Below are 12428 nucleotides of genomic sequence, written 5' to 3'. Positions count from 1 at the left end.
CCAGAGCTATTAGCTTACATTTAACAAAAGTAAATATTATCTAACAATATTCTAGCCAGACAGCTAAATCTTTCTTCCTGCCTGGTGTTATCAGCACCTCTAAATTCAGTATCATAATTCAATTTTAATACAGGCTGTCTCCTTCCTTGTTCAGAACATTAATTAGGAATCAGGATAAGACAAGGTATGCAGACCTCAGCTTTTCTCTTCTGATTGGTCATTCTGCCTTAACTCAGTCATTAGTCATGCTTCAGCCAGTTTTAAATGTGCCGATCTTCATTCAGATCAATTTGAATTCATTTAACAAGTTACATCTCTTAAGTAAAGTATCTGATGCTAAACCTCAGAACAAAATCTTTCATAGAGTATTGCCAGACTATGTCCATAACTCAATAAAAGTCCATTAAAGCAGCAATAATGTGATTGCATGCTTGGTGTATCACAGCTTAGGATGTAGAAGTCTTTTTTGAAGAAGTTAAGTTCCTAAAAGTTAAAAACCCAAAGGTTTCTAGGGAAATGTGAATAGTCTTTTAAAAAAGCAACTGTCTAGTTCCAAAACCTGTTTGTTGGAACGTATAAGTCACCTCTATAACTTAGGGAAGAAAAATGAAATAGATTGGTCAAAGTCATCGGACCCCTTTTGTGCTCTGATCAAACACAGATCTTCAGGTGGAAACTCCTTCACTGGCTTTCTCCACGCTTGGCTCTCACCTCAGTGCATAAAAAGCCAATGAGAGGCTGATACAGTTTGGATATTGTCTCCCCTAAATCTCACGTTGAAATGTAATCCTCAGTGCTGGAAGTGGTGCCTGATGGGAGGTGATGGATCAAGGGACAAATTCCTGACGAACAGTTTAGTACCATCCCCTGGGTGCTGTCCTTGCTATAGCGAAGGTTTTCTCTCAACACCTGGTCGTTTAAAAGTGTGTGGCACCCTCCTCAGCTCTCTCTCTTGCTCCTGCTTCACCTTCTACCGTAAGTAAAAGCCCCCTGAGGCCTTCCGAGAAGCAAAGCAGATGCCAGCACCATGCTTGTACAACCTGCAGAACCGTGAGCCAATTAAACCTTTTAAAACAAATGACCCAGTCGCAGGTATTTCTTTATAGTCACACAAGAATGACCTAACACAGGGGCCATTTGAAGTTTGCTTGATTATGGACCTGTCTCCATGGGACTATTTAGAACCAAAATGGGTACTTAACTGCAGCACACATGAGCAGAAGAGCTGTGAGGTGTTGGCAATGAAACAGACATGGAATAGCAGGACCATCTTGGCCCAGGAACAGTGCTCAACACAGATACTTAAACACTGGTTAAGGTCCCTCTGATTTCCTTCAGCTACTTCCCAGGACTCTAGACTTAAGCAACTAAGCTAAAACTGTTGCACACTGCCAAATTTTCTGGAGCTCAGGACATCCCATTGTAAGATGCTGCCAGCCTCAAGTTTCCTGAATTTAAGCCTGAGGCTGTGAAGAGAAGCGCTGTGGGCAGCAAGGGCTGCTGGCCTGATGTGTGATGAGCATCACCTTTTTTCAGCCACTTACTGCATCCTTTCTGATTTTGCCCTGGAGGAGGGGGAAAGGAGAAATCCAGAGCATAAAGCTCTGTTTGGGGAAGGTTGGGTCTGTGCAAGATGCTGAAATGTGCAATAGGCAACCCTCCAAGCACCCCAAGAGGGAGCAAGAGCCACAATAGGGGCACAGGGTCAGAAGAAACACTGACAGGGGAGATAGGAGGGTCCCCAAGACAAACATTCCCTGTTTGGTCATGGTTTCATCACAGCTGGCTCTTAGGTAACAACTGAAAGTTCAGTTTAATTTGCATTAAGTAGCCTACTATGTGTCAGGCCCCATGTGAGGGCTGGGACAGGAAGATGAGATGCTGTCATCACCCTTGAAGAGTCACAGGCTAGCAGGGTACAAGACCCATAAACAGACAATGTCAGTGTTGCCCTTGACTCCTACCTGATCCAACAGGAAATCTCAATTTTATCTTCAAACTTCTATTTATTTCTCACCTCTTCTGCCACCTCACCTGAGTCCACGCTGCCATCCTCCTTCACCTGGATGGCAGCAATGGCCTCTTAGCAGATCTTCCTGATTCCATTCTTGCCCACTAAGGGCTCTTCTCAACCCAGTGGGAAAATCTTGACATCCTCCGCATCATAGCCCTCTAGTGGTTTTCCGTCTCACTAAAACCCCAAGTCCTCACAGTAGCCTCAAAGTCCCACGAAGGTCTGGCCGCTGTTCAGTCTCATCCTTGCTTACCCTGCTCCAGACACACTGGTCTCTCCCTGTTCTTAAAAATCCCAGTTGTGCTCTTGCACTAGGGGCCCTGTGCCCCCTGGACCCTCAGTCCCTCCTCACATCTCACCTTCTCAGAGGGGCCACCCTGACCACCCTATTGAAAAGCATCCCTTCTTCCCAGTCCCCTACCCCAACTGCTCCTTCTAGCACTGCCATTCCCGGCCCACCTCCACTTTTAATTTTTTTTCCGTAACACCCATCACCCTCTATTATGCAGTAGAATGTATTATTAATTACATTTATTATTTGTTGTCAGTCTCCCCTTTGTCTATTTTGCTCACTGTTTAATCCCTGGTGACTAGAATAAGCCTGGGGCATAGTAGATATGTAATGAATATTTGTGGAATGAATTAAATGACTAAGAGGCTAAAATGGTGAAGTGTGTAAGGCACTGGACAGGCACAAGGAAGGGGTACTGGGCTCATCGTCCAGGGAAGGCTACAGATTTTTCTTTTTTAGGGCACATTGACATCTAACTGAATACGGAAGGATAAGCAAGAACCAGCTGAAACAGTGTGGGAGGGAACGCTGAGCTATACTAAGAAGTAAAAGAGTCGTGGTTTAGTATGTGTGGTTAGCTGGAGGAGGGGACAGGCCCCTCAGGGTCAAAGATACTCAAAGAAACACTGGCAACATGCCGGAGTTTCAACTATTCTACATGAAAATATACTCATCAAGTACGCCATGTTTTGTAAGTCAGTAAAATCCAGATAACAGCAGCCAGTGTTAATGCTCTGTTAAATCAAGGTTAAAAGTACACTGAGCTGGAAAAACCACCTTCTTGTTGTTTTGTACCCCACACAGCTTCAGTCCAACTTCCTTTTTCATCGTGTTCATCCTCTTAGAGGGCTTCACCGGAGCTTAGGTCAAAAGGAACCCAGAGGTCCTCCTGCAGCTGGAACTGCTGCCCACTGCTCGGGTATTTCCCATTTCCCCCTTCGGTGCTGAGCACATATTGACTCAGGATCCCAGACCGCACTTTTCATGCTATTCAAACAAATCAACAGAGTGAGAAGCTAAATAATTTCCTTAATTGAGATCCTGTCCCGAGATTTCATTCTCTCCTTGGCATTGACTTTTCACCTGTCTGTGCCGATTACAAGTTACCAGGGTCAAGAGGACTTGCCTCCTTCCCAGAGCAGACTCACTTGACTGGGGGCGCATTCAGAGCAGTCAGAGTACAGAGGGAGAGCAGAGGCGGCTCCAGGGCTGAAAACCAGGGGCCCTTAGCTTCCAGCTTCACAGATGCTGAGAACATTTGTTCTCAGTTATCCATCTTTAAAATGAGCTCAAGAACTCAACCTGGTGGTGACTTAGTCACTTACCCTTTCTAAGCCTTAGTCATCAGATACATCAAATTGCATGAATAATACACTGTAGAGAAGTTGTTAGAAATAATATAGTATTTGAAAACACCAATTAAAAGCCTAAATAGGTCAACCTGGTGGTACACATTTTAACAAACTCTTCTCAGTGATATGTCTCCCTGACTTCACCATAAGGATCAATGAGGTGATTCTGCTCAATAACTCTTTATATAATAAAGAGAACAATCCTACAAGTAACCAAAGCTTTATCAGCAAATTTCCTCTCTTACTAAGAAACCTGAAGATTTTGATAGGAATGAAGCACACACCTAAGGATGAGAAAGGGGCAGGGGAAGAGAAAAAGACAGAGGCGGCAGATACAATTCAATACAAATCATTGACAAGTACTGGGAGAAGAGCATCGAGTTAGGTGTTGAAACAGAGCACGAGGATGAGTTCGCCAAAGGCAACCTCCTACATTACCGCTTCCCATGGAGCTTGACACAAAAAGAATCTCAAGGTCACTCGGAACAAGGATGACATGAGGAGAACATGAAATAATGACAAGGACCGCAGCAACTACTGCAGTAAAAGCGAACTCATTATGGTCTGGACAGGATGAAAAGTGCTTCATATGCATCAGCTCATTTGCCCTCACAGGAATTAGGTACTATTCATCCCCATTTTACAGGAGAAGTAAATAAAGTTGAGAGACTTGACAGTTTTCTTACGAAAGCCACACCGTCAGACAGTTTTCTTACCATGACTAGCAAGCGGCAGAGGTAGAACGCGCATCCTCCGTCTGACTCTCCAGCTGCACTAAATCAACATGATAAATGAGTGGAATCATCTGCTGTGGTCAGAAGCAGCTTCCATCTGTTTGGTCCTGATTGTCTAAGTCCGTGTTTACTTGTTTCCACGTGACTTCGATTAACATTGAGGTTATTAGCCTGGTGCTTAGAAACCTAATGTTGACTGAACGATTCTAGTTTCCCCACAGACAGGGGAACGGCTTTCTCTCTCAAACAGATGCAATCTCGTCCCAAAAGAAAGGCTAAAACAGCTCAGTTTTAGCCAGCATTTTTCCGAGTTGAGGTTTCCTCTTGCATTCATTTGTCTTAAATTTCTCAAAAACAAACTCTCTGGAAGACACTCTTTCTGGGGCCTAGGGAGGCAGTCGGGCAGCTGCCCATGTGGAGATTACGTTACTCATTACTTACCATGGTGCCAGTGTATTCTTCCAGTTTAGCCTCAGAAATGGCCTTTTTGTGGTGAAGGAAGAGGTCTCGGAGGAAGTTCTGTTGCGCCAAGAGAAGAGTCAAATAAACTGAGCAAATAAACTGCAAAATTTTAAAAGGCCTTAATTCAAGAATTGTGGGTTGTTTCCAGGAGGAAATAAAATGCTTTTAGCAAGCAACAAATCCAAGAATGGAGGGCTGTCACTATTTGTAGGGAGCTCATGGGACCCAGGGAATAGCTACAGCATGAAAAAGGTATCATAAATGCTCAATTATGCTTCTTTTCCAGAATGACCAATGTGACTTTCACTTTCTAAACCCTTTAAAAATGAATAGATATATACACACATATATGTATATATGTATTTTTTGAGTAACACATTCAAATACATCTTTCTTGGGCTCACAGAAATCAAACTCATGATACACACATATCAAATTCCCAATGATGAACAAGCCCACCTTATCCCAGTGACACTTACGCAGAGCTCAGTAGCTGATATAAAGCCGCTGCTGTCAGCATCATATTTGCGCCAAATCTGAAATACACAAAATTCATTCATTTATCCTCAGATAACTTAGAATAATTATGTGGTATCTACTACAGTTCAGCATCTGAAAACAGTACTTAACTGAATGGAAATTCCATGTTTAATGGGAAGCTTTAGGCTTTCTTTGGTGACAGCAATTTTGGGGCAGAATTCATCAGAAATGGATCACTGCATTCACTTGGAGCCACTTAAGGAGGGCCACAATGCTTTCAATAAAAGCCCACTGAATGGTCTTTCATTGAAAGGGTCCTTTGGAAAGCTCAAAATGGAAAGATAAAAAGGGATGAACTTTAATTTGGGTCAATATGACAAACTAAAAAACCTCCTCAGTACTAAATACCTAAAAAAGCAGCAATATGAAAATATTGCAGCAATGTAAAACATTGCTATGAAAATAACTTTTTAATTATATGGCTTAGATCACAAAAAAGTGAAAGGACTTCTAAGAGAACCAACAGGAGAGGAAAGCACAGACTTAGAGTGGTAACATAGGACCAAAACCAAAGCCTGTCCCCAGTATATCTGCTGGCCCCTGCAGTTTTATGAGAAAACTTCACCTGTGGTCTACAGGCAATGTCACGGGACCCACACAGGTGGAAAATCAGATTGAGGTGCCTGCTTTAAACTAAAGCTTCAAAACTAAAGCCTTAATGAAAGATGAACTGGAAAAAATTACACTGCAGTGAAGTCCTCTAAGAAATCTTGCCTGCGTGGTCTTGTCTCTGATGGAGGGGTAAAGTAACTCTGATAATTCCCAGTTAAAAGCTACTCCTCTCATTAGTGTGAGGATGCAGTTACTGAACTGGAAGACAGAACAGCTGAAAATCTTTGAGGAAAGCAATGAACAGCTTTCTTTAATAAATGCTGTTACTCTCCCCACTTCTGATTATTCCATGAAGAAGCCTCACATCAATTGACAAGCTACCCCACTCTTGTACAAAATAAAAGGTTAGACTAAGTTTTGTTTTGTTTTTTCTCATTGACAGATTTTTCTTGGGTCCGAAATGGGTTGCCCATGTTCTGTGTTACCACCTGCAGGAACCTTAATGATTAACCACAATCAGCATCCGGAGTTCAGACTCCGCAGGGATAGTAGGAGGTATTGATGCTAGTGCTGTGTCAACACCGATACTGACCTTTAGTGACAACAATTCAGAAACATCACTCCTTTCAGACCCTGTCATTTATGTCTGAATGTAGTCCAATTCACAAAATCGATGAATTAAATGTGATTTATATTCTTTTATCATGTGAGTATGCCAAAACTTTGAGAATTTCAAATAATTTTGACAATTTTTTGAATGCTTTTTAAATGCCGTTCACCAAGCAATTTCCATTTAAATTATCACGTAGTTTTACTACAGCTGAGCCATTGGAGAGCCAAAGATTTTTATTCAGCAAGACTATCTTTAAAGAATAAAGACAAAGGAGAGACATTTCCAGACAAACAGAAGCGGAGTTTATCACCAGCAGACCCTCAGTAAAAGATATTCTCTAGGAAGAAGAAGAAACAGGAAGAAGGAAATCTAAGACATACAAAAAGGAATGGTGAACAAAGACAGTGGTGGCAATGTGACATGTCATGACACATGGGCATATTGAAACAAATCTTGACTGCATAATAATTGTGGGGTTAAAGAAAACAAGATAAAACTAATATCCTACACAATAATGGCACATGAGCTGGTAGATGTGGGCTAAGAGTTATGGTGTGTTAAGATCCTGTGAAAAAGTAAAAGTCATTAACTTAGTAAAAGTAAAGACATTAACTTAGAATTCCTTAAAATATATCAGATAAAGCCTGCGCACGGTGGCTCATGCCTGTAATCCCAGCACTTTGGGAGGCTGAGGTGGGCAGATCACTAGGTCAGGAGTTTGAGACCCACCTAGCCAACATAATGAAACCCCGTCTCTACTAAAAATACAAAAATTAGCCAGGCATGGTAGCAGGTGCCTGTAGTCCCAACTACTCGAGAGGCTGAGGCAGGAGAATTGCTTGACATCAGGAGGCGGAGGTTGCAGTGAGCTGAGATCCTGCCACTGCACTCCAGCCTGGGCAACAGAGTGAGACTCTGTCTCAAAATATATATACATATATATATATTTTAATATATATACATATATATATATTTTAATATATATATATTTTGTTTCTTAACATTGTATTGCATTTCCTTCATGTCATATATATATATGACATGTATAATGGGATATATATATCATATATATATCAGATATAATGGGATATAAGACAGTTAATCTTAAAAAATGCATTCAAGAATTCACAATGATGGTTCTAAAAACTGGGTAGAGAAAGGCAAAGCTCTTATTTATAGATAAAGTTGACAAACTAGAAAGGTCCAAAAGTGGAATTTAAAAAAAAAAAAAAGAAGCCTCCATAGGGCCATGTGCTTTCCCCAGTTCTCAAGATTACTCAAGACTACACAAGGTCTAACATTTTAATACTTTTTTCTATATTCATGATTTTTTTTCTGAAATTATGTTCACTGTACAAAAGTAATGAAATACAAAAAAAATTTATACTGTCCACAAATCCCTGTCCTGAGATAGTTACTTATTATTTCTACGTGTTTCATTTCTATCATGTTTCTATAACATATGCTAAAAAACAGAATTGGGGATCATATTGTCTAGACACTCGGGCATCTATTATTTTTATTTAAAATGTTATCTGTTTGTAAACACAATTAGAATCATTTTGAAAATGTCATTTAAAATAAATTTTAAATAATTATGACTATATACAAAACCAGAAAATACAAAAGTACAAAGAATAACATCGCCTTAAATCCTACCACTTACAAACAGCCAATATTTATTTGTGTACACTTACCTATTATCTTATTTATTCAGGCTTTAAGGTAAATAATTTTTTAAACAAAAAACAAATTCCATATACACCTTTGTTTCTTAACATTGTATTATATTTCCTTCATGTCATTAAATATTTTTTGAAAACTTGATCTTCAGTGATACAAAATGTTCAATACTGGGGTTTTCTCTAATGAATCTGTAGCATCTTGCATATTACAGTGCTCATAAGAATTTGTAGAATGAATGAATTATATGAATATATCACAACTTACCTAACTTTTCCATTATTGTTAGATATTGATGTTATTTTCAGTTTGAACTATAAGTAACACTGCAACATTACATAAATATTATAGTACAGAAAACTTTTGTCTGCATCTCTGATTATAATCATATATTAGATGCCTGAAAAGTAGAATTATTAGTCAAAGGACAAAGTTGTTTTTTTTTTTATAATTAACTCTCAGTAATGAAATTTTAAAGGAGCCTGATTGAATTTTTATAAAATTGCTTTTCATAAAATTATTCCACAAGGTCCTTGAAAGCACTGTAAATTTTTGTGAATTTTCTTAAAATCTTTGCCACTTTGCTTAAAAAAATTATTGTCTTGATTTCCATTTCTTGAGTTACTGGCGTAAATTCATGGTCCATTCAGGGTTCATTCAGAATTTCTTCTGTGAATTGCCTATACATGTGCTTGCCCAATTTAACATGAAGGTAAACAAAATAGTGCAAAAGGATAATAACTTACCTCCTAAATGGGGACATGGTAACTCTTTCTAATGGGGGTCCCTGGTTGCAGTGGATATCTTGAATCTGCTGCTCTGAACCTTGGAGAAACCCTGATCTGTCCTTCCCTGGTTGTTTTTCACCAACAGAGCAGTAACACTGAGAGGCTGTGGGATGGGGTACCCAGCGGGAAAGTGGTAAGGGAGACCATTGATTCTGCCTTTAACTTTTACTCTCCATGATTATAAGCAGAAGGCCCGTTGACTGGACTGGCACTTTAATAAATTATGTTTTCACTGTATCATCATGCCTTCAAACCTAAAATTGGTCGCCACTATTTTCTAGAGTCTAGATTCTAGACAGCATTCTCAAAAGGCTTCAGATGGGCACATGCTCTCCAGTTCCCATAGTCCGTCACCTGCCTCCTTCTCCATTCTTCAGTGGACCTGCTTGGCCTGTTGTCTAAAGTTTCCTCCAGCCCAAGCTAAAGGAGCCTGTCAACTCAGGAGCACCCCAGGGGTTTGGGAGCAAAGTCCTGGCTCATCACTAAGGCCTTTTTAGATTGATCCTATCCTCTGTGCTCAGCTCTCCCACGAGCACTGGGCAGGAGTGGTGGCAGCCACAGTAGGTGGCTAAGATCATAGTCTTGTCTCAAGCCTCTTTCTCCAAAGAGACACAACCAAGCACTCACCTGCATAAACTCCACACTGCTGTCCAGTGGGGTTTCCCGGCGAAAGAACAGAAGAAAGTTTTCATCCTCAGATAAGAACATACCAGCAAGCTAAAGGAACAGGAAGAATAACAGTCAGGGACCCTGGCCAATGTCCATGTGAAGAGGGCTCCCTGGTAAAAGGCATGGTGGTACATATTCCAGGGCAGGAGGGCTCAGATCTTCCAGGATGAACAGCTCAGTCGGCAGTTCTGTGCTCTTGATTGTCATTATTTGATTCATTGATTCTTTCAGAAAGTATCACACTCCTGGTAAGTATAAATCACTATGGATATCTGCCTTCCATGAGCTTATGATATAAAATAATGATGACTATAACATTAATATCAATAATAAATTTGTTAAGTGCTTGATATATTCCAGGCACTAAGAACTTCCAATTCTAAAGTAATTTAATTCCATAATAACAGAACATAAAAATAGCAAATAAGCCTTATATGTGCCAGGCATTGCTCTAAATGCGTATGTATGCTAATTCATTTAATCCTAATAACAATCTGTAGGGTACACAACGTACCATTACTATTATTTTCTAGTTAAGGAAACGGCTATACAGAGATAAGGAAATTGCCAAAGTTGCGTAATCAGTATCTGATGAAGTATTTCACCTTGGCAATCTCAAGCCCACACTTTTAATCACTATGCTTTGCTGGTGAGATGCTGTATATATACAGTACTTCAGTGCAGGAGCCGGAATGACTGCTGTCTGACTTGATGCTTAAGTGTTAGCTGTGGTTTATATTCTTTTACATTATCAGTGTCTATAACATGCTACAATAGTCGACTCAAGTATGATAAATTCAGCCAGTCAGCTTTTTGTACGAGCACCAGTTTGACCGATTTACTTCATGCACTCTTTTGAACAAAGGCGTAATAACATCTTGTTCCCCTATGTAGTAATAAGACTATTTACAGCATATATGCAGGTTTGGCTGCGTCCATTGCCAAACCTAGAGTATTGTAGTGTATGTTGTCTTCTTTCTGAGCTGTCCCCATAAACAACGGTCATTTCATCTATAACTGAGTAGTTTGCTCAGTGTCTTGTACAATACCACAGAGTGAGTCCACAGCAAATGCTCCTGGGGGGCTTTAGGTGTGATTACCTCACATTATCATTCACAGTTTCTACTGGATATGAGTCAGCTCAAGGACACATCATGTTAACAATAACTGTCAGATTCTGAATACCTACTACATGGCAGGTACCAGCAAGGTGCTTTTCATTCATCACCTCATTAAATCCTCACCACCAAGTTTTTAGGATGAGTATAAATATCCCCTTTTATCAATGGGAGGCAGTGCAGTGCAATGCATAAGTGATAGGCTTTACAGTGAAATTAAATTTCTTCTCCATTGCTTACTAATTATTTGATCCTGGGTAATTTAGTTCATATATCTGTGCCTCAGTTTTCTCATTTGGAAAATGGAGATAATGATCTTGATATTCTAGTACTGATGAGAAGACTAAAGAGCAAAATGAGCCAGTATTTATAAACTGTTTAGGAAAATACTGGGTACATATCAAATAGTCAATAATTGATAACTGCCATCTTGGTGAAGATGATAAAATTGAGGCCCAGAGAAATTACATAATTTGCCCAAAGTTTCATATTCCACCATATTGGCTTCATGCTTTTCGCATCAACCCACACAGGGTCACCTGGAACTAGGAAATGCTCTTTGAGACTAAGGGTGGCCTTTTATCCAACTTATTTTTTACTAGAAAATTCAACATGAGTCAAAGTGGCTGATTTTTATGTCACAACTACCGTTACTGGAGTAAGTGAAATGGTCAACGGTACAGCAAGAGAATGCAGGGAAACAGCAGGCCTTGCTGCTCCTTGGACTCACAGACTCTTACGACTTGAAGGAGCCTTGGGAACAATGCAGTCTTGCACCATCAGTCTGTGCAAACAACCTCAATGACACTCATGAGCAGGATTACATGATCAAATCTTTGGCCGATTACTCGGGAATGTCTATCTGTTATTAATAAGATAATGACATAGTTTTCAGTTATTTGCTATGTTTTGCTCATTCATTAAATAGGTTAAGAAACACTGAGCACTAGTATGTGCTATGCTCTGTTCCAGGGTCTGGAGAATTATAGCAGTGAACATGTGGTTTAGGGCACCTAATTTGCTGTTTGCCCGCTCACTATTCTGTTGATGCATATGTTGATAGTTTTACATCCATTTTAATGAGAATTTTTGGTTACATATACAATTTTTGCCTTTGATTAAAAGTTTGGAAACATCTGCATTCATAAACCTAGAGTTGAGTTTATTAGTTTTCTGAAAAGGCAGTCTCCTGCTGAACATGTCCACCTTTTATAAAGGAACATTATCTTGCCCTATTAACATAACTTCCTGAAGAAATTGCCCTATTACTTCTTCAATAATATTGACTGCTCAAACATGGCAATGTCACAGCATCAAGACACTGGCTCTCTCAGTGTCACGTAATATGTCTCACAGGCAATTTTGACTGAAAAAATACCTTTGTTTCAGATTGGCTCATTTTCACATACAGATGTATAGCTACCTGGTATGAACCCACACAGATTCATAAGCAGGGTTCCACTCAAACCATTGCCCCTTACTTGGTCACGTTATTCTAGGAAAGTAACTCAAGTCCCTATCAGCAAAATGGGGATAATATTCCACGCCTATCATCATCTTAGCTACTATGGGAATATAATAACAAAATATATGTGGAAAGCCTTTCTAAAC

At 39.9% G+C, this 12428-nt stretch overlaps 1 protein-coding gene across 5 annotated transcripts in view; it reads right to left on the bottom strand.

Moving 5' to 3' along the window:
* SCGN (secretagogin, EF-hand calcium binding protein) overlaps positions 1–12428 on the bottom strand; it is a 158347-nt gene that overhangs the window by 135833 nt on the left and 10086 nt on the right. For all 5 annotated transcript variants that reach the window (XR_005196444.1, XM_037730200.1, XM_037730201.1 and 2 more), the window contains exons 4-6: positions 9658–9747; positions 5334–5390; positions 4834–4911 (exon numbers count right to left, since the gene is read on the bottom strand). Coding sequence is in view for 4 of the 5 variants with exons in the window: in XM_037730200.1 (XP_037586128.1) it covers positions 4834–4911; positions 5334–5390; positions 9658–9747 (225 nt within the window). In the remaining variant the exon portion in view is untranslated. The remainder of the gene's footprint in view (positions 1–4833; positions 4912–5333; positions 5391–9657; positions 9748–12428) is intronic.

The sequence above is a fragment of the Cebus imitator genome, unplaced genomic scaffold (assembly GCF_001604975.1).
Source record: "Cebus imitator isolate Cc_AM_T3 unplaced genomic scaffold, Cebus_imitator-1.0 Scaffold335, whole genome shotgun sequence".
Taxonomy (NCBI): Eukaryota; Metazoa; Chordata; class Mammalia; order Primates; family Cebidae; genus Cebus; species Cebus imitator.
This window is presented reverse-complemented; position numbering and strand designations above follow the sequence as displayed.